At 47.7% G+C, this 22,200-nt stretch overlaps 1 protein-coding gene across 5 annotated transcripts in view; it reads left to right on the plus strand.

Moving 5' to 3' along the window:
- Positions 1-22,200, plus strand: part of SCARA5 (scavenger receptor class A member 5) — a 118,656-nt gene that overhangs the window by 51,776 nt on the left and 44,680 nt on the right. For all 5 annotated transcript variants that reach the window (XM_073805788.1, XM_004317511.4, XM_073805789.1 and 2 more), the window contains exon 4: positions 16,655-17,329. In XM_073805788.1, coding sequence (XP_073661889.1) covers positions 16,655-17,329 — 675 coding nt within the window. The remainder of the gene's footprint in view (positions 1-16,654; positions 17,330-22,200) is intronic.

Below are 22,200 nucleotides of genomic sequence, written 5' to 3' on the forward strand. Positions count from 1 at the left end.
TGATACCAGGTCCCAGGGGAAGGAGTGGGGCGGGGGGGTGGTCTTCACCCTCTTCACCCCCAGGGACCCCAGAGAGTTACAAACAGGAGGAAGATGAGGGACAAATGTAGGTGGGACTTCATCTCAAGGCCTGGCTGTCACGGGCTGATGGTGGAAAAACCATTTCTTTTCACTGTCCTCAGTTCTTCCTCTAATGTAAATGGGGATTAAGTGCTGGTGAAAAGTATACAATGATGTAAAGCTGTATACAACTCTTCGATGTACTATTATGAATATTCATGTCAACTAATCCAATAATCAATGAAGGAAGGGAAGGCACGTAGAGTAGAGGGTTACCTGAACACCGATAGCTTGAATTTGAATAGGCCTTTGCAATAGAGCTGGGGTTTTCTTCCCACATGTTTGATTTCCTCAAATGAGATAACATCTACATAAAACACAACACAGTGCCTGGCCCATAATAAGTGCTCAATTAGAGTTTATTAGTCCTCACAATGCCCCCCCGCCCCCCCCAGATAGATGTTGTTAATTCTATTTTTAGACGAAAAGGGAGCGACTCAGAATGATGAATTCCCTTGTCCAAGAGCAGCAAATGAAGTGGTGGGCAGGACTTGAACCCAGGTCTTTGGACTCTAAGTTCGATATTCCTTCCTTTCTAATCTACATGTAAGGATCCATCCAATTTTCAGAGTCTATGACATTCTCAAATCCACTTCCTTTATATAATCTGCACTTCACACCAAGATGTCAGTTTTTGAACAATTGTACATGTGAGATACATGCAGTGTTTTTTTTTAATTACAATATGTTAAAAGTCGTCATTAAATTTTTCCCTTTTGTAGAAAAGGCGCTGAACCCACATAATACCACATCATGATTGGTGATTGTCACTGGCACAATTACATATGACTCTTCTGCAGTAGTAAATATTTTTGTAATACTAACAATATCCGATCTAATAATGCAAGATACTCTGGGGACCAATTAATATTTCAAAGTAACTCTTACTCTTGGTGTAAATGTTTTTAGTTGGAAAAACTCTGCCTGTTTGGGTGAAAATGCTTTTGCATTGTTGTTGATAATGATTCACATGGATGGATGGATGGATGGATGGATGGATGCCTTATTCTGATTTCCTGGACAACAGTGTGGTATAGTAGAAAGAGATGTGAACTGGGTTTCAAGATATATGAGAACTAGCCCTGACTCTGCCGCCAATTGTTAGATGACCTGGGACATTTTCATATCACCTTTCTCAGCCTTCATTTCCTCATCTGAAATCGAGACGTAGATGATTATTAAGGTCACTTTCAGCTCAAAGCAATCCATGATCTAACTGCACCACGAGTCCGAGTTCTGAAGAACAAAGATGTAAGAGATTTGACACGTTGGCTGCAAACCTCGTGTTCCAAAAGAGGAAACTCAGTAAGTGCCAAGACTCCTGGCAAGTCTGGCTCAGATTCCTCACATGTTTATTAGTGGGAATAATTTTCAACCTCCTCAAAATACTTTATGACAGACTCAAGAAGTGAAGAAAGTTGGATCTGAGAAAATCAGCCAATGGGGAGAGCTCACAGGACTCCAACCCAAAGCTGCGTGGAAACCCTAGGAGACTCATATTGAGCTGTTTGAAAACAAGCACTTACGGAACAAATTGTCCAGAAAGATAGAAACACAGAAACATGCTCGCTGCCCTCCCTGATTTCAGATTATGGCCTCATGTGACTGTGGCTGGGAGGCGGACTGGAGAGATGGAGGGGCCCCTCTAACCCAGCATCAGGAGGCTCTTGCTGGCGTCAGAGGGATGGACCGCACATGGGGCAGAGCAAAAAGGCACGTACTCCGGGGTTTAAATCTGGATTTGCCATTTGCACGTAGTGTTTTCTCGAACAAGCGGCTCAGTCTTTTTGAGCTTCATCTGTAGAACCGGGGATATGAACATGTCATGTATTCTTTTATGAAATGGCCAGGCATGTGTGGCCACAAGGGGAGACAGAGGCTCAAGCCAAGTGTCTTGTACTCACAGGTCCCAAGAGACAGGAGGCACGAAGGCCACACAGGGCCACATGGGGAAGCATCAGGGGCATCAGGAAGCAGAAGACAGGAGTGAGGGGAACAGTTAGGCCACGGCCTTTCTCGGGGTTTCTGTGAGAAAGATGAGGCAGGGCAGGGTAAGCAATTTAGGATTAGCTAGTTTGAATAATTTTGGTGGACTTCGGGCTATAGAGGTGGTCTCTAGTTGCCTTTTACCTGGCCCTGGGATGATTAAGGCAGAGGAATATTGCCTCTTGGGGCCAGAGAGAGGATGTATGGCTCCAGATTGGACAGTAAAGGATGCTCCCCGCTGGGTCATTTGCATCTCTAAGAACTGGCTAGCTTCAGGAAGAGCTGTCTCTCCCCAGCCAAAAAAGGTTTCTTAAGAAGTCAAAAATCATAATATACGGAAAATAATTATATATACAGGCATACTTCAGAGATCGTGTGGGTCTGGGTCCAGACCACCACAATAAGGTGAATATTGCAATAAGGCGAGTCACACGAATTGTTTGCTTTCCCAGTGTATATAAAAGTTATGTTCACACTATCCTATAGTCTATTAAGTGTGCAATAACATTATGTCTAAAAAAACAATGTCCATATCTTAATTTAAAAATACTCCAATGCGGGCTTCCCTGGTGGCGCAGTGGTTGAGGGTCCGCCTGCCGATGCAGGTGACACAGGTTCGTGCCCCGGTCCGGGAAGATCCCACGTGCCACAGAGCGGCTGGGCCCATGAGCCATGGCCGCTGAGCCTGTGCGTCCGGAGCCTGTGCTCCGCAATGGGAGAGGCCACAACAGTGAGAGGCCCGCGTACCGCAAAAAAAAAAAAAAAAAATACTCCAATGCTAAAAAATGTTAACCATCATCTGAGCCTTCAGGGAGTTGTAATCTTTTTTGCCGGGAGATGGAGGATTGAAATATTGCAAGAATTACCAAAAAGTGACACAGAGACACAAAATGAGCAAACGCTGTTGGGAAAATGGTGCCAATAGACTTGCTTGTTGCAGGGTTGCCACAAACCTTGAATTTGTAAAAGACACAGTGTCTGCAAAGTGTAATGAAGCAAAGTATGATAAAACAAGGCATGCCTGTATGTATCCTCACAGATACAGTACAGAAGACGTCTCATTTGTGAAACTGGACATACGAATGGCGATCTCAAAGGATCACATGAGATAAAATACATAACACCCAGCCCACTATCCAATACTGAGTGGACAGTCATTAATATTAGTTTTCTCTCTTCTTCTGTTCAGTTAAGTGGAAGGACCATGGGATTAGTCATCCCATCTACACCTCTGTCTATTGTGTGACCTGGGGCAAGAGGGTCCTTCTGTCTAGGACTCTATTTTCATATCTGTGAAAGAGGGAGGGGCATCCACATGGTCGCCAAGGTACCTTTTTTTTTTTTTTTTTTTTTTTTTTTTTTTGCGGTACACGGGCCTCTCACTGCCGTGGCCTCTCCCGTTGTGGAGCACAGGCTCCGGACGCGCAGGCCCAGCGGCCATGGCTCACGGGCCCAGCCGCTCCGCGGCATGTGGGATCTTCCCAGACCGGGGCACGAACCCGTGTCCTCTGCATCGGCAGGCGGACTCTCAACCACTGAGCCACCAGGGAAGCCCGCCAAGGTACCTTTAAGGCCCAATGTTGCCACTTTCTTGTCTGATTCCTGCTGAGATTGGAAGTGCACATTTCTGGGACAAGAGGTCCCACGGGGGGCATGGAAAAGGCAGCCTTGGAGGTTGAAACCGTGATGCCAGATTGAAAAACAGATTGTCCACACCTTTGAGCACAGAGCCCAGCTCTGATGACCCACGCTGGGCCATCTCTTTAGAACCCACACAGTTAATCTCCCCAGTAACCAACCATGGGCCCAGCCTTGGTGAGCCAGGGAGCAGGGACAGTGCATATGAGGTTGTGAAGCACAAAAGTACCTATTCCACCGCATACATTAAATTTTCACACTGATGTAAGTATCTTGCCTGTAGACCAAACCCCTAAGTTTCCCCACAGCATCTAACTCTGAGGACTGCTATAAAAAAAAAAAAAAAAAAAAAAAAAGATTGGGGTGGGTATCCGATATTCCACACGTGGTCAAGTGTCCAGCAATCAATAAGTGCTGATACAAAAGTTCCCTCTCTTGTGAATTATTCATGACCCAATGAAACTGTCTCATGTCTTAATAACATTCAAACACTTATTTGTATCTTTTAAAAAATGTGAATGGTCCATTTGCTAGCCCAGTGATGACATGAGATTCTAGAGAGGAGTTTACGCTCTATGATGGGTGGGTACCATGTATGTAGAAGGGCCGTGCATTAAGTGAAATCCAGCAAGTTAGGTTTTAGGTTTTTTTCATTTTCTTTTGTGTTGTTGTTGTTTTACTTTCCTTTTCAACTAGAATGAAAACTGCTGGAGATAAGGTCAACTCTGGGCTCTAAAAGAGCAATATTTACACCCCAACCCCTTCTTCTTGATGGATTGCTTCATTATAGCTTAAGGGTTTTATTATATTGTATATCTATGGGGACTCCAGCTTAAATGACAAAGAAAGGTGCCTGGGAAAATCACTGAGCGTGTACCATGGGGCAAGTCACTTTTCTCTAAATGGGACTCTCCTTTCCATGTGTGGTTTGAGAATAAGGGTCTAAATTTGTCAGGAACGGTGTTTATTTATAACTATATTCCATTTGTAAGTCTTTGAGGGCTACTTTGTAGAAATAACTGCAATAAAGGACCAGCAAACCCCATTAAAGTATAGAGAAGATTCCCCACTAGATTTTTGTTTGTAAATGAAACTGTCACATCCCAAGAGTGCATCATCACCCAAAGACAGCAGTGATCTGAAGAGGGGCTTGGTCCTCACATCTCCAGGCAGTCTGGCTCCGTGAGACTCAGACTGGTTGCATTCTAGACTCTTCTGAGTTGGCCAGGATAGTACCACCTAAGGATGTGACTAAGGCTTGGAAATCAGCACCCACCTTTACTCTCCACCCCAGCTTCTTCCCAGTTAATCTCTAGTAAAGGCCCTCACTTATTATGGGTTAAATTGTGTACCCCTCAAAATTGATATGTTGAAGCCCTAACCCCTAGTACCTCAGAAGGTGGCTGTATTTGGAGACAGGGCTTTTAAAGAGGTGATTAAAGTCAGATGAGGTCACCATGTTGGGCCCTAAATCGGTATGATTAGTGTCCTTATAAGAAAAGGAGTTTAGGACACAGACATGCACAGAGGGAAGGCCACGAAGACATGGGATGAACACAGCCATCTACAAGCTGAGGAGAAAGGCCTCAGGAGAAATCAAACCTGCCAACACCTTGATTTTGGACTTCCAGCCTCCAGAACTATGAGACAATTAATTTCTAATTTCTGTTGTTTAAGTCATGCAGTCTGTGGTATTCTTTAAAATTAATTTATTTTATTTATTTATTTTTGGCTGTGTCGGGTCTTCGTTGCTGTGCGTGGGCTTTCTCTAGTTGCGGCGAGCGGGGACTACTCTTCTTTGCAATGCACAGGCTTCTCATTGCAGTGGCTTCTCTTGTTGCGGAGCACGGGCTCTAGGCGCATGGGCTTCAGTGGTTGCAGCATGCAGGCTCAGTAGTTGTGGCACATGGGCTTAGTTGCTCCGTGGCATGTGGGATCTTCCTGGGCCAGGGCTCGAACCTGTGTCCCCTGCATTGGCTGGCGGACTCTCAACCACTGCGCCACCAGGGAAGCCAGTCTGTGGTATTTTCCTATGGCAGCCCAAGCAAACTAATATACCATTTATTTGTCTTTTAAAAAATGCTTAAATAAAAGAAGGAAAAAATAAAATAAAAAATAAAGACAAAAAAAGGAAAGAAACCATGATAACAACAAGCATATCCATGAGTAGAATGGTTTTTAGACCTGCCTCTCCCTGGATGGCCCACTGAAGCTTGGCAGGGTGATTACAGGTACAGCTTAGAATAACCACAAGAAATCATCTTATTTACAGTCCCTGATTATAATGTCACACCACTTTGTTTTCATGGTGAGTGCTTTTTTTTTTCCCCCACAATGATGTGAAGCCAAGAGGAGTCTGATGGAGAGCCTCTGCAGTTGGCATCAAAACACCCAGCTCCCAACTCTGGCTTGCCCCTTCTTAGCTATAAGACCTCTGAAGTTTACTTAATTTCTCTGAGCTTTAGCTCTCCTCACTTTAAAACAGGGATAATAAATAATGCCTACTTCACAGGTCGTTCTGAGGATTAAGTAGCACAGGTACATGGAAGGTCTGAGGTGCTGGTAAGAATTTGACAAGGATGAGCTAACTAATGTTGAATCCAGGGATCGCTTTGAGAGTCTGATTGTAAATGCAATATACCACATTTGTCCCTTTTATATGTAATCCTCTTGCCTTCAGCTGAGATTTCACATCAATTAAGATTATGTTGAGTTTTGATTTTGTCATCTTGTTGGTTAGCTACAGCAATTTGATTCAAAATGGCTTGAAGGCTTAAATATAAGACATGACACCATAAAACTCCTAGAAAAGAATGTAGGCAAAACATTCTCTGACATAAATTGTACCAATGTTTTCTTAGGTCAGTCTCCCAAGGGAATAGAAATAAAAGCAAAAATAAACAAATGGGACCTAGTCAAACTTATAAGCTTTTGCACAGCAAAGGAAACCATAAACAAAACAGAAAAACAAACCTATGGAGTGGGAGAAAATATTTGCAAATGATGTGACCTACAAGGGCTTACTTTCCAAAATATACAAATAGCTCATACAACTCAATAACAAAAAAGCAAACAACTCAATCAAAAAATGGGCAGGGGCTTCCCTGGTGGCACAGTGGTTGAGAGTCCGCCTGCCGATGCAGGGGACACGGGTTCGTGCCCCGGTCCGGGAAGATCCCACATGCCGCGGAGCGGCTGGGCCCGTGAGCCATGGCCGCTGGGCCTGCGCGTCCAGAGGTTGTGCTCCACAACGGGAGAGGCCACAACAGTGAGAGGCCTGGGTACAGCAAAAAAAAAAAAAAAAAAAAAGGGCAGAAGACCTAAACAGACATTTCTCCAAAGAAGACATACAGTTGGCCAATAGGCACATGAAAAGATGCTCAACGTTGCTAATTATTAGAGAAATACAAATCAAAACTGCAGTGAGGTACCATCTCACACCAGTCATAATGGCCATCATAAAAAAGTCTACAAATAACAGATGCTGGAGAGGGTGTGGAGAAAAGGGAACCCTCCCACACTGTTGGTGGGAATGTAAGTTGGTGCAGCCACTGTGGAAAACAGTCTGGTTGTTCCTCAGAAAACTAAAAATAGAACAATAGCAATTTTACTCCTGGGTATCTAAAAAAAAAAAACCAAAAACGCTAATTCGAAAAGATACATGCACCCCAATGTTCATAGCAGCTCTATTTACAATAGCCAAGACATGGAAACAACCTACATGTCCACTGACAGATAAGTGGATATAGAAGACATGGTACATATATACAATGGAGTATTACTCAGCCATACAAAAGGAATGAAATAATGCCATTTTGCAGCAACATGGATAGACCTAGAGATTATCATATTAAGTGAAGTAAGTCAGGCAGTGGAAGACAAATACTATATGCTATGACTTATCATATGGTGGAATCTAAAATAGGACACAAAGGAACTTATTTATGAAACAGAAACAGACTTACAGACATAGATAACAGACTTATGGTTACCAAAGGGAAGAGGTGGTGGGGGAAGGATAAATTAGGAGTTTGGGATTAGCAGATATAAACTATTATATACAAAATAGATAAACAACAAGGACCTACTGTATAGCGCAGGGAACTATATTCAATATCCTGTAATATACGATAACAGAAAAGAATCTGAAAAAGACTATATAGTTTCTGAAACTATATAGAAACTAACACAACATTGTAAATCAACTATACTTCAATTTTTTAAAAAGCAGACCCCCTCCCGCCCCCCACAAAATAGCATTTTGATTCCTCCAGGCTGATACCATATCATTCAACAGTACTACAGCCTTCCTATTCTTCAACCTCCAGTTCCAAGAGGCCACTGAGTCCTAACAATGTTACTTCTCTATCGTGTCTCTTATGTCCCTCTTCTCTGTCGTAACAGGCATGGCCCTGCTCCAAGGCCCTCCTCTGCCACCAGGACCACAGCCTCCTACTACATTTCCACACCTTCTCCAGGTCCTGTTCTTTGCAATTCACTCTGCACCGCTGGCAGAGGATCTGATGAGAAGCCACTCCAGACTACTAAAGAAAGTTCACTCATTCCACTCATTGCATTCAGCTTCTTCAGATAATCTTAATATTGGGTTTGGGTTTTCTTTTCCCAAAGAACATTTGGAAACACATTAGAAGACTTTTAAAACAGGTTCCTTTTGTGTGTACTTTTCTCCCTAAGTAAATGATAAATTTCCTGATAGGAAAGCTTACATTTTAGACTTCTGTGTATTTACTGCTGCCCAAACCCATACAGTGAGTTGGTACCTCACAGACATGTATTGAATGACTTAATGCCTGAACAAACAAAGGAATATCCCCAATTCAAACTTCTTTGTGAGCTCTTAGGACAACAGGGAATCAGGATGTGAACAGGGAATCTGCAAAAAGGGAGATGGGAAGACAGCTGGCCTCTTTATGCTTAGGGAAGAAGGGATGCTTCTTGCCTTAGCCTGGAATTTCTTTGGAAATCAGAGCCAGAGACACAGGCTTGGTAGTTTATTATGAAAAGTGATCCTGGGAAGCAGGAGTTGGGGACCGGAGGGATCAGAAAGGAGGGAAAACAATTAGAAGGATGTATTCTTGAGCCGGTCTCTGCTGTGGCGGCTAGAGCTCAGTCCTTCCAGGACCTTGCAAGGGGCTATGTAGTAAAAGCTGCAGACTTGTCTGTCTGTGGGGAGTGTTTATCCGCCAGCTGCTTCCTGCGTAGGTCAGGATTACCCTGAGTGGCAAGGCCATGCATGGATGAGGTCCAGGTGGCTGCCGTGATTCTGAGAAGTCACAGAAGCCCTGGGGGCAGACAGCTAGAGATCGGAGGTGTGGATGAAGTAGGGTGTTGCCGGGTTACACCCACCTGAAGTTGGTCATTGTAGCCCTGGCCAGAGTAAAAGGTGGGCTAAGAGAGAGCGAGGCTGGGCCGAAGGGCTGCCCCCGTCTCCTCCACTGGTCCAGGCTTTTTTTTTTTTTGGTGCACTGCATGGCCTGTGGGATCGAACCTGTGCCCCCTGCAGTAGAAGCTTAACCACTGGACCACCAGGGAAGTCCTCCAAGCTCTTCTAAGAAGAGATGTGGGCACTTCTGTGCCTCCTACCACTCTCCATTTTCAATCATTCACTTATTCATCTGATAGCTATTTACTGACCAGCTACCAGGTTGCAAGATTCTGCACTAGGCACTATGTTTGTCTAAATGGCAAGTCCCTAATTCCATTTATGAATTCACAAAGAATTGGTCTCTTTCCTATTAGACGTATGCGCCCCATCAAAATGCTGGGTTTCCTGACATTGCTGGGAATAATTAATTTCAGATCCTTTAGCCTCCGAAACGGGAATCCTGGGGATATGTTCTCCACGAGGAGCCTTCTGAGTTATAATTTGTCTTGGATCCCATTTCCACAGTAATCAACAGTGAATTATCAGAGACTCCATCTGCTTGGACCACCAAAGGGAATGCTTATGCCAGGAGCGCAGAATAGCCAACCACACCTCTGAGGAAAGTAATCAACATGTTGGTGGGATTTTTCTTCCTCTGAGGTTGTACCAGGCCATCCTAATATGGATATCCATGGCTGTCCGCTGGCTTCCAGTCAGCCTGCACTCCATACATCCTCCAGCTCCCAGTCTGTGCTCATCCATGGGCCAGAGTCAGGGTCTATGTGTAAAGGATGGGTATCTGGGCTGCAGCCAACCCACCGTTCCAGGGGGCAGGTAGTCTGCATCCTTCATGCCTGTTTGTTGGATCCTGCCTGTAAGATGGAGAATTGGCCACCTGTGCTTGTTTACTTAGGGAGCCCTACCAGCCTCTGAACTGACAAAGGCCACTGCAGGTAGGCTCTCAGGAGGTCACACCTATGTGGACAAAGCCTGTGGCCCCGGGAGCCAATGATTGATGAGTCTTCAGATGGACCGGGCATCAAAAAGCTCAGACCACCTGTGCAAAGACGGAGCGTCTGTCTGGCTTCCTTCTCAAAGGGCCTCCTGATGCTCTGAGCTGCAGCTGCAAGCTCCCGGCTCCCTCCTGTGTGAGCAGGGGCTGGTGAGGCCACAGACAAAGGAGAAGCCAGTCTCCAGACTATAAATGTTTATCCTGGACATCCTGCTGAGCTAGGAACGAGGACATGTGGTTCTTAAAAACAAATAAGGCAATAAGCTCACCCCAAATGTACCAATCTGCTGCCCTCCTCTTTGGGTCCTTATGAATGTCCCCTAATACCCTCCCTCCCCAATCTGCTTCATTTCCCCTGCCTCAGCCTTTCACTTACAAAACACGCATTCGAAGATAAAATTATGCAAAATTTCAAGAGAGTGACTGCAGAGCAGTAAGCCCCAAGCACGGGGCCCTCCTGCACGCGGCGCCGTGTGTCACTGCACTGGTCACACACCACGAGGCTGGCCCTGGTTTCCTCCTACCTCTTGGAAACAGGGGGGCCCTAGTGAAAATGTGCATCACTTTAAGTGCTAAAGGTCTACTGATAACCTCTTCGTTATGCAATTCTGAATGAATATTATGCTCCACTTTTAAATTAGTTTTCTATTAAAGTCACATGTCTCCAGATCTCAGGAAATACAACCCTGTGTTGCAGACCTCCTGAAAGAAAGCCCCTGTCTTTTTCTTGGTGCTTAAATTGAGGTGCTTACCTTGCAGTTTCATTTCAGCCCCATCCTTGCCCATCTCTGCCCTTAATGTGATGCTCTATGAATTCTGATACCCGCCTTCCTTCTGTCAGCCTAAATGAAGACAAGGCAGGACCGCTGCATGGGGCAGTGAAAGAGCCAGGCAGGTCTACCTCCTACTCACAGATGGCCTTGAGTTACTTACTTCATCGCTTGAGTTTCCATTTTCCATCTGTGAAATGGTGATACCGTCTGCCTGTAGGCTTGGGAGGACCATAGGAGAATTGTACGGCCCTTGGCAGTGTTCTAGCATCTGCCTCCCCAAGGGCCTACATCAAACTTGGATGCTATTTCTTCATGCCACCCCCCTCCCCAAGCCTCTAACAAGTCCCTCCTGCTTCTTGGGCCGGTGCAGGGCCTCTGCCCAGGTGGTCTGGGTAGAAAGGGAGGCAGATGCCTTCTGCTGTTTTGTGTAAGGGGGTTGGGGGGTAAGGGGGGGCCAGCAGGGCCTTCAGAGTCCTAGCAGCCTGAGCTTCCTTTCATGCTCTGCCACCTTCTCGCGCTTCCTCATCTGAACACAGGCAGAATTCCTACTTCACAAGTGTGCTGGGAAGAGGAAAGGAAGCCACTTCTAGCAAGAAACGAGAACCGAGTCTGGTATACAGTAGGTGCTTAATAAATGTCATCTCCTGCCCTGCTTCCCCATGTAGACTTTGGAGTTCAGTATGGGACTGACCTTCCCTGCAGCAGGTATGGAAGACAGAAGACTGGATTGAGGGACAGATGACCCCATCACATCCTTATTTCATGCTTCTGGCATCTCTTGCCTTCTCTGAGCCTCTTTTTTTCACCCTTCGATGAGATTAGGAATACCTGCCCTTCCTACCTCCCAAGATTAGTTCTAGTGAAAATTAAGGGAGGTAATGGATGTGAAATTTTGTACAGAGATAAAGGGTTATTAACACCAATGCCCAAGGTTTAGGTGACCAGACCTCAAACAGAACACTTAGCTTTCTTCCTCCCAACTCACACATACTTCCCCTTCCTCGCTGGCACTGTGGGTGTGCCTGATGTTTTGGGGGAAGACATCCTCTCTGGTCAGTGACATCTGGGGCACCTTGACTTAACCAGCATGTGATCATTTTTTGATGAACATAGAAGACAACTATGGAACAGGGAGACATCTCAGGGCTGGGGTGTGGGTAGGAAGGCTGCAGGAGACGTGTCTATGCGAACCACCGAGCCCAGGGCATGGCCTGAGACAGACATTAATACGTTACTCATATATTATTATAAAGTGTATATTAACACATTCATTAGTATTCAGCAATTAATATTGAATCAGAATCCCAATTAGAATCCATGATTCCTGCCAAGCAGTCTGACTCCCGCCTGGGTTTATGACGGGGAACTCATTACCTGCAAGGTTTATTCCATATTTGTGTGTCTCTGTTAAAAAGTTTGTTCTGTGCCTTCCACCGTTTCGGCAGTATCGCAAGGGGAACTCTGGACCCAAACTGCCCGAGCCCAAAGTCAGTCTCCTCCGTCAACCAGTGTGTGACCTTGCGAGTTACTCAAGCTCTGTGTGCCTCAGTTTCCTCGTTTGGAATATGAGGATCTTATCTCATAGGCTTGTTATGGAATTAAGTGTATTAACACGAGAAGCACTTAGAAGAGTGGCTGGCACACAGGATTCAGGAAATACCAGTTATTATTGTTACTCTATAACTTATTTTCCCCTTGTGAAAGTATGAAAGTTGAAGCATAGTTAAAGCCCATTCAAAGTAAATACAGCAGGCAGAGAGATAAATGAACTGTTTGCATAAACATGAATTAAGAGAGTCACACTCAAGGAAGAATTGTTCCCTGTTGAGGACAGCGAACATCTGGAAGGAATTAAATGGCGGATGAGAGGGGGTGGGGGTAACGTGAGCTAAGAACACACTGTGACTGTTGGAAGGAGATAATTCACTTCTGGGGTAGGTAAGTGATCCCAAAAGGGGGAAGCTGCGCTGGGCTTCCACGGCATGATTGTATGCCTGAAGAGTATTAACCCCTCAAAATAATTTTGTTCTCATTAGCTGGAGTACCTAAAACGCCTGTAACATTCTTTGGAGCTAATGCATTGCCTTGAAACAGCCATTTCTTAAATGCAAGTGTACTAACATAAAATAACAAGGTATCGTTCTGTATCTGTGAAATTAACAATATGAAAATTGTAAGAGTACACTGAGGTTTCACTGAAACTGGCACATTTAAAAAATCTATAATATACCTATAAATAGGTATAACTTTTGGGGATGTGATTTGGATGGAAGTTTTTTATTCTTTTTCTTTTTCTTTTGTGATTGGGTTGGAATTTTTAAGAGTCATAAAAATGTCTATAACTTTGGCTCTACTAATCCAACGTCTGGGAATTTACTGGTAGGAAACATTTCAAAAGAAGGAGGGACCTTTCTGTGTTTATTTTTCCATGATTGAGAATGGGTAAATTACAAGACATCTCCCTGACAGACGCTTAGGCAGCCGTCAAAAATATAGTTATAAATGACAGATGGGAGAATATTTGTAAAATAATCATTCACCAATTAAAAAAACCCAGAAATCAAATCGTAAAGATTGGGTATGCACATGGATGGAACTAGAAGAAGGACATGGAAGGAAAACCAGTGGGCTTTGTTGGAGATTGTGGGATGGTGGAAGAATTTTTTCTTTTATTTCAATTTATGTTAATATTGGTTGTGCAATAAACAATAATCAAAGACCCAAATGAACCCTCCTGGAGGGGGTAGCTGATTGTCAGCCTTTACCATACAGGCAGGTTTCAGTCCAGTTTTCTGGACAGAGAGAAGGGGTCTTAAAGTTGGTAGGTTCTGAAAGGAGGGGGCTGATGGGCAAGGCCAGGAGCCTCCAAGGGCACAGGGCACCAGTTGGGCGTGGGGACCACCTGAAGAGAGAAGGAGGGGTGGGCTGGTGGGAGCTGACAGAGAGTGAGTTTAAGGGAGATTGCCTCCTTCATGGCATTGCCTCTGGCCGGCCTGAGCTAATGGGGTCTTAAATCAAGCAGTTGCACTGTTACTCTTAGTCACTCACAATCCCAATTTTAAAACCAGAATTAACAAAACTCACAGTGTTTTACTACTTCTGATAAGCTGCGGTATCTCTTTGAACTTTGCAGCATCAAAAGCAGAGACTGCCACTAAAATACTGGGCTTTCTGTTTTCCAACTGCCCTCTCTCTAATACTTGTCAAGCAATCTGGGTCGAATATTGGACAAACACATGATCTAATCCCGGACTGCAATGATTTCTTAGGTAGACAGTTCCTGTGGTCACTTGGGCTGTGACTGGTTCATGGATTCATTTCCCCAGAACCTGTACTTGTATTGACAACTCTTTAGGTAATTTTCCAGAGTAGCGGAGTAATGGAGGGAACCACTGCACCAGGAGTCAGGAAGCATGCCATTAGGCAGATCACGAATAGTCTCCCGGACTCAGTCTTTTTATCTGTAAATTGGGGAAACTTTTTACAGATGACTGCATAGACCTAACTTCTATGATGAAAGTCTGAAAGACCCACTTTGGGCCGTATTAGAGAGTCTTATGCCCAGAATGAAGTTGACGATCCTTCTCCCATACTTTGCCCAGTCTTTCCACATCATGGAAAAATCAAATTTGGATCAAGCCGCACCCTGTAAGGGGATGTTGACACACTGAGTATGTGCAAAAGAGGTTAGCCAGGATACAGGGAGGCTTAGAAGCTTGTTGTGAGACAGCAGATGAAAGAACTACAGATTTAAACCAGAAACATTGTTACGTAGCAGGGATGTGATAACCGTCTTTGAGATGCTGAAGACCTGTCTTGTGGGAAAAAAAAAACATTCACTTGCTTTATGTGATCTCAGAGGGCAGGATCAGTGGATAGAAATTACAGGGAGGCAACTTTCAAGTCTGGATGGAATGTAGAACATTTGAACAGTTAGAACTAACTGAAGGTGGAGAGATGGGTATATGCAGAGGCTGGGCATATGCTTTTCTTGGAGATTAAAGGGCTGAGTGAGGGAGAATTTGTTTTTTTGTTGTTGTTGTTTGGTTTTCGGTTTTTTTTTTTTTTTTTTGGCCATACCGTGCAGCATGTGGGATCTTAGTTCCCCTACCAGGAATCGAACCCTTGCCCCCTGCAGTGGAAGCACTGGACCACCAGGAAAGTCTCGAGGGAGAATTTGAAGTGGGGTTCCAATGCCCAGCTACCACTGTGAGCCTCTGAATCTAATCTGAAATGACTTATCTCCTCCAGAGTGGCCACCATCTATGCTGTGCACTTCCGGAAGCATCAGTCCCGGCACCCTCCCAAACTACCTTCCCCTTCCAAATCCTCTCATTGCTTGAACAAGCTGTGTTCCAAATTCCCCGGCTCGGCTCCATTCCAAGATTCCCAAGGCACAACTCCCTCTGTGCCTCATTTGCCCCCATCTCCTACCCTGCCCCCCACCCCCCACTAGTAGTTTCCATTTCTCTGATGTGCAGAGCAGAGCGGGAGACAGCTGTGGAGAGTGCACAGCAAACAAACAAGCATCCCTAGACATCCCAGGATGCACCAGGGTTTGTAGTGTACCTGAGTGCAGTCCGTGAGCTTCCAGGAGACACCGGATGCTAGCTTATAATGATTAAGATGCACACCCCTCCCCTTCGTATTGTGAAATAGCTTTTCTTATAACCAAGAAAAGGAAACCTCGCCAAGAGGAAAGGGTGGGAGATCACTGAGATGGGTTGTTTGCCTGAGGAGGGAAATAGGAGATTTAGAAGTCAGAGGCAGAGAAGGGAGGGTATGGATGTAAGAGCATCTCCACCCACCCAGAGGGAATGGGACCCTGAATTCAGGAGTGGGAATTACCAGTGTCGCCCAGAGCCTGGCAGAGTCTGCTGCTGCCGCGGTCCCTTCAGGCAGTTCCCTAGCAGACTTGGAGGGAGGCATCTGGGTTCCGGAGCAAGCAAGCCCTCTGGGTTGGAATCCTGGCTCCACCTCTTACTTGCTGTTCTGCCTGGGGCAACTTTAACAGCTCTTGCCCTAAAAGGGGATAAATAAGGGTACCTCTCTCCTAAAATGGAAAGGATGACACACAATACTGTAGGGTGAGCCACGTGGAACCGCTGATGTCTGATCATTTCCAAAATATAAAAAAGACAATGTCGGGGCTTCCCTGGTGGCGCAGTGGTTGAGAGTCCGCCTGCCGATGCAGGGGACACGGGTTCGTGCCCCGGTCCGGGAAGATCCCACATGCCGCGGAGCGGCTGGGCCCGTGAGCCATGGCCGTTGAGCCTGCGCGTCCGGAGCCTGTGCTCCGCAACGGGAGAGGCCACAACAGTGAGAGGCCCGCGTACCGCAAAAAAAAAAAAAAAAAAAGACAATGTCTTATGGCTCAACCTCATCCATAATGAGTCCCCCGTTCCCAAACTCATCCGCACCTTAGAATTATCTCGGGCTCTTTTTAAAATTCCAAAGCCCGGGTCACCTCCCAGACCCATCCAATCACAATTTCGACAGGTGGGATGCCTGGCCAGGTGATTCTCATGGGCAAACACGTTTGGGGACCACTGGCTGAGCACAGTGCCGGGGATGTATTGAGGCGCTCAGCCATGGCCACGTCTGATTTCCCTTCATCTGTCGTTTATTGAGCACCTCCGGCCTGCCGGGCTCTGTCCGGGCCTGCCTCTTGGGCCCCGGGGGCCTCCGCAGCCGCCTCACCTCGCCCCCCCCCCCCCCACCCCTCCTCCTCCTCCGCAGTGTCCAGGCCCCGGAGCTCACCGGACGACCTGAAGGCGCTGACTCGGAACGTGAACCGGCTGAACGAGAGCTTCCGGGACTTGCAGCTGCGGCTGCTGCAGGCTCCGCTGCAGGCCGAGCTGAGCGAGCAGGTGTGGAAGGCGCAGGACGCGCTGCAGAACCAGTCGGACTCGCTGCTGGCACTGGCGGGCGCGGTGCAGCGGCTGGAGGGGGCGCTGTGGGGACTCCAGGCGCAGGCGACGCAGAGCGAGCAGGCGGTGGCTCTGCTGCGCGACCGCACGGCCCAGCAGAGCGACGCGGCGCAGCTGGAGCTCTACCAACTGCAGGTGGAGAGCAACCGCAGCCAGCTGCTGCTGCGGCGCCACGCCGGCCTGCTGGACGGGCTGGCGCGCCGGGTGGGCGCCCTGGGCGACGAGCTGGCCGACGTGGGCGGCGCCCTGCGCGGCCTCAACCTCAGCCTGTCCTACGACGTGGCCCTGCAGGGCACGCGGCTGCGGGACCTGCAGGTGCTGGTGAGCAACGCCAGCGAGGACGCGCGCCGCATGCGCCTCGTGCACCGGAGCCTGGAGCTGCAGCTCAAGCAGGAGCTGGCCGTGCTCAACAGCGTCACCGAGGACCTGCGCCTCAAGGACTGGGAGCATTCCATCGCGCTGCGCAACATCTCCCTGGCCAAAGGTACAGCCGACCGCCCGGGACCCTGGGGGCTGCTTGCGCCCTCCTGCTCAGGCCTTCTTCCCGCACCTGCCTCCCCAAGGTCCGGGAGTCCCCCTCCCTCCCCGAACCCGCTCCCCCTTCATGAAGTCTTGCCCTCCAGGACCCTGGAGTGTTCTGCCCAAACGGACTGTACCCATTTCCAGGCCCGCACGGGATAAACCTCCTCCCTGCTGCCCCCGGCCCCAGACAGTGCAGTCTGTCTGCACCCCTAGGCATGAGAATGGCCAAGATGGCTCCTGGGGACCTGGGTGGTCAGAGCTTGGATGTGCCAGCCGGAGCCTCCAAGAGTTTGGGGCTGGGGAGGAAAGCTGGGGCTCAGGCCAGACAGGGAGGCGCCCCCGCAGTGTCCTGGTCCTTGCATGGTGTTCCATGATGTTGGGCTGCGCCCCGCAGGCCTACAAGGCCTGCACTTGCCCAGCTTTAAGACAGAAGAAAGAGCCTGGAGTCAGCAACAGAGACATGAGTGGTTTAATGGATTGGGGAGTTTACACGTCTGAAGCAAGGTCCTGGAGTGACACCCCACCGTGTGCGTCCGATAGGCGGGCAGGACAAGGCGGCAGTCTTCTCTGTGGGGCGGGGGGAAGGGGAGATTGCCAGTTGGGAATTGATGTCAGGTGGGCTCATCGGTTACCAGGGAAACTAGCAGAGGGTCACGCCCCTCAAGGCCCCTTTGATAAGAACAGTCACTAGCTGGGGCGGAGGCAAGTATGGAGGAAGATGAGTCACGTGATTAGGGTGTAGGTGAAGCAGACACTCGTTGGGCAGGGGATGTTCAGAGAGCAAGAGAACAGCCATCTTGGGTGGCCTGACCGTACACATGGTGGAGCTACAAAAAGTTGGACAATTCCAAATTTGAACCTGGCCTTCCAGGCTGTTATAAAGCTATATTCATCCAGGTAGAAGAACATGTTTTATTTTCTTTAACAATGTGTTGGCTTCATTTATCACTGTTGAATATAATGGCAAAAATGCACGGGCCTCCATTCGGACTCTCGCTCGGGGTCCACCAACATCAGCACTTTTACAGCCAACCTTCCTCTCTGGCACCCCTGACTGACCACTCCCCCGCTCCCCTCTCCCCCGTTCCTTCCCGCTGCTGTCTGCCCTGCATGTCACTGTCAGAGTGTTCATGAAAGGTACTCTTCCTGCATGAGCCCCTGCTCAGAACCCAGGTCTGCGGGGTTCACCAAAAACTCCTCAGGCTGACAGTAGACAATGCTAATACCATTTTGAACACCAACTATGTCGGGTACGGCGGCGCCAAGTGTATCTCACAGGGTGTCTTTTGAAAACAACCATGAATGTGCTGAGATTCAGAAAGCTGCCCACAGTTGCAGGCTAGGAGGTGATGGGGCCAGGACTTGAACCCTAGCTCTTCTGATCCCAGAGCTGATGTGCCTTCCATCACATCCCTGGCCCCAGCCTGTCTTTCCTGCCTTCTCCTCTAACTGGTCCCCTGTACCAGGGGTTACAAACAGAACTGTCTGCAGTTGAGCAATGTCAATGCCTAAAATGACTTTGGTGTCAGGGGAGTAGTAGGGGCTATGGCAGGTCCAGCCCGTTTTGGCCTGGCATTGATAAGGTCTTCGCATTTTTTCCGGAGAAACTGGAAACATGGAATGTTCTAGAAATTTTTAATTGTTTAACTCTGTTTAATTGTTTAACTCTCTAGAAATTTTTAATTGTTTAACTCTGTGGGCCAAATACAACTTATCTGTGGGTCATACATGGTCCACAGACGGCCATCCTGCATCCCCTGCCTTATGTGAGGCATCCAGTCCAGTGGGACACGTCTTATCCCTGCCCCAGAGACACAGCCCACCTTTCCCACTGCCTTAGCTTTACTCCAGCGGCTCCTTCCACTGCACAACCTCCTTCTTCCTCCTCGTGATCCAAATTCCACTGATCCTTCCCATCTCAGTCAAACCCACCTCCTCCAGGAACCCGCTGGCCTCTCTAGTTCACCGAAGTCTCTCTTCTCTGGGATTCTGTATTTATCAGAGCAGAAGGTAGTCATGATGGACACTTATATTTGCATGGTACTTTCCAGATCCAGTTAATAATAATAGAACATTATTTTGTTTTAAAGTGTGTCCCCATCACCAGCTACGAGCTTGGTTGAAGGCAGGTTTCACTATGGAGAGCGGGGAGGATTCCTGCAGAAAAGCAGCTGAGGCTGCAGGAGAAAATACCAGGCTTTACTCCAGGACACACAATTAGAAATGAGCCAACCCAGGGCTTTTGTAGGCAGCAGATTTAATAAGGTGTAATTTACATGCCGTCGGATTCACCCGTTTTAAATGTGCCCTTCAGTCACCAGCCCACGACTTGCAACTCAACGCCAGTGCTCAATCTGTCACAGCCAGTCACCCTCAGCTGTCCACCCCTGTGTCCCCCAGCACCTAACAGTGTGATACATGTGGCTGGAACTCGAGGAATGTTTGTGGAACAGCTGTTACATCTTTTGAACCCGTGCCATCATTGGATCAGTTTTCTTGTCCTGGGTCACTTTGGTTTCATGTCTCAGAAGTCAAAGGAGAGCAGGCGGTAGCATGTCTTCTTCCAAATCCACACCCCTGGGGTCTTAGCTTTTCCCATCTTTTCATTTCCTTGACCTCCCCAGTCTGTTCAGTACTTAATAATAGCAGCGACACCGAATCAGAACCTACCACGAGCCAGACATTTTGTCGACATTTATTCTCTAAGTAGACATTAAAGACGGCTCATCCTCACATCCTGCAAAAAAAGATATTATTGAACCCATTTTGTAGCTGAGAAACTCGAATAACTTTCCCAGTGTTTGTTACACAATGGGCAAGTGACAAAGCCAAGATTTAAAGTGGGTCTTTCTGGCTCAGAAACCATGTTTTTTCACTGACCGTGGTGCTTTCTGGGGTGGAGAGAGACCAGCTAGCAGCCATGAAGTGAGAAGGGAGCGTGGTCCCTCAGGTCTGTTCCCGTGTTTGGGGGGTAGGCCCTACCAGGCGTTCCCCCTTCCTTCTTCCGGTCAACAGACATCACCAGGCTTCCTGCTGGTTGCAGCCTCTTTGGCCTCACCGAACATTTTGCATCCTGATTCTTTAATTTCTGAGTCCCTCTCCTTGGCTCGCGCTGAAGCGGCTCTGGGTCATGCATTTGCCATGGTTCTTCCGGTGGAATCCTCTAAGCGGTCTTTCTTTGGTTCTGAAATGAAGTTTCACACTTGGTTCCTTTGAACTGAAGTTTCATCTCGGTTCTGCCCAGACCTGCCTTCCAGTCTTCAAGCTTGGCATTATTGATGGGTTGCTGGCTCTTCAGAGATGAACACCATTCGGCCCCTCTATCTCCCAGGACCACCACTGTGGCTGGTGTCTCCCCTTCCCACCTCCCTCTCCCATGGTTGTTAGGGACCCAACTGGTATGATTAAAGAGAGTTCTGTTGGGTATATCTGAATGTAATTACCATTCAACTGCAACAGCACAGAACTCTACCCTGGCTTTTAGATAAGGGATGTTTTACCAGAGAAGATTTCCTGCATTTTTACACTGCTGTCTGAGTGGCCTTTCTTTGCTAGTTTTGTGCAGTTCCTCTCTTAGTCTTTAAACACACACACACACGCACGCACTTTGCCCTTTCCTGGCTCAGAATCCACAAATACCCCAACTACGTATATTTTTCATATATGAGCTTGTTTGTTATTCTTGAGCTTGACCCCAAACGGTTTCATTCTCTCACTTCGTTACACAGTTTTCTATGAGCTTTGTCTCTCGGTTTGTCTTTTGTGTACATTCACAGTGGGGCTTTCTGTTTTCTGCTTTGGACTTTCAGCATTTATCAAGTCTGTTGAAATCTCTCTGTGGCTCTGGAAGAAGCAGAGAACTTAGATGATCAGACAGGGGAGGCATCCCAGGAGGGGGCAGTGTGTGAGCAAAGGCCTGAAGGCAAGACTCCCCAGCCACAGGCAGGTGGCTCAGTTCGCTACATGGGTGTTTATAGATTCACAGAAGGTTAGAGTGACACTAGGGCTCTGAAATCACCTAGTCCACTGCCCTCATTTTGTAGTTGAGGCCCTTGAGTCTCAGAGAGGGGAAATGACTTGCCTACATCAAATCCCCAGCCAGTGCCTCGGCTGGGCTAGAAGATTCATCTCTTAATTCATGAGAGCAAATTGACAAAGCAGACTTACCTGTGGGCTGCTGTTTTGAGAAAAAACACCATCTAGTAGAGCAGAGCGTCCCACTCAACAAATGTTCATAATGGGAATGGGGTCTTGTGTTCCAGGCTAGAACGGTGGGCCCTGGTCTCTGGTGCACAGGGATGTGCATCCCTGAAGGTGGTGGGCGTCTCTGTGAACGGAGGTGTTTCTATCCCACCACGGACTAGGAAGCGTGGACTGGTGGCGCCCTCCCCAACCCCGAAGCAGGCTGCAGGGGGCTCTGCTGGGAGGGGAATGGAACGCCTGCTGTAGAAATTAGCAGTTGCCCCCAGCCTTGCCCACCAGCCCTCTGCCTGAGGCTCAGAAGAAAGCTGGCTCTGCAGGCTGGGCCACGGCCCCATGCACACGCTCAGGGTCCCAGAGAGGATGCATGAAATGAAGTGAGAGAGCTCTTGATACTGTAAACGTCACAGCACTGAGAATGCAGAGCCCCAGTGACATCAGGGCAATGGAAGCAGGGAGCCGACCTGTGGCAGCCGCCCCAGGACTAGCGTGGTTCTGCAGTGGTGTTTACATTACGAGCTTGGTCACCGTTCTGCTGGCTTCGGGCCCGAGGCGTCAGCCGTCATGATCATTTGTTCTTGGCAGGGCACTGTCTAGATTCCAGCACACGAGTCCCCCACCCCGTCTCTCATT

Source organism: Tursiops truncatus, chromosome 6 (genome assembly GCF_011762595.2).
Source record: "Tursiops truncatus isolate mTurTru1 chromosome 6, mTurTru1.mat.Y, whole genome shotgun sequence".
In the NCBI taxonomy this organism is placed as follows: Eukaryota; Metazoa; Chordata; class Mammalia; order Artiodactyla; family Delphinidae; genus Tursiops; species Tursiops truncatus.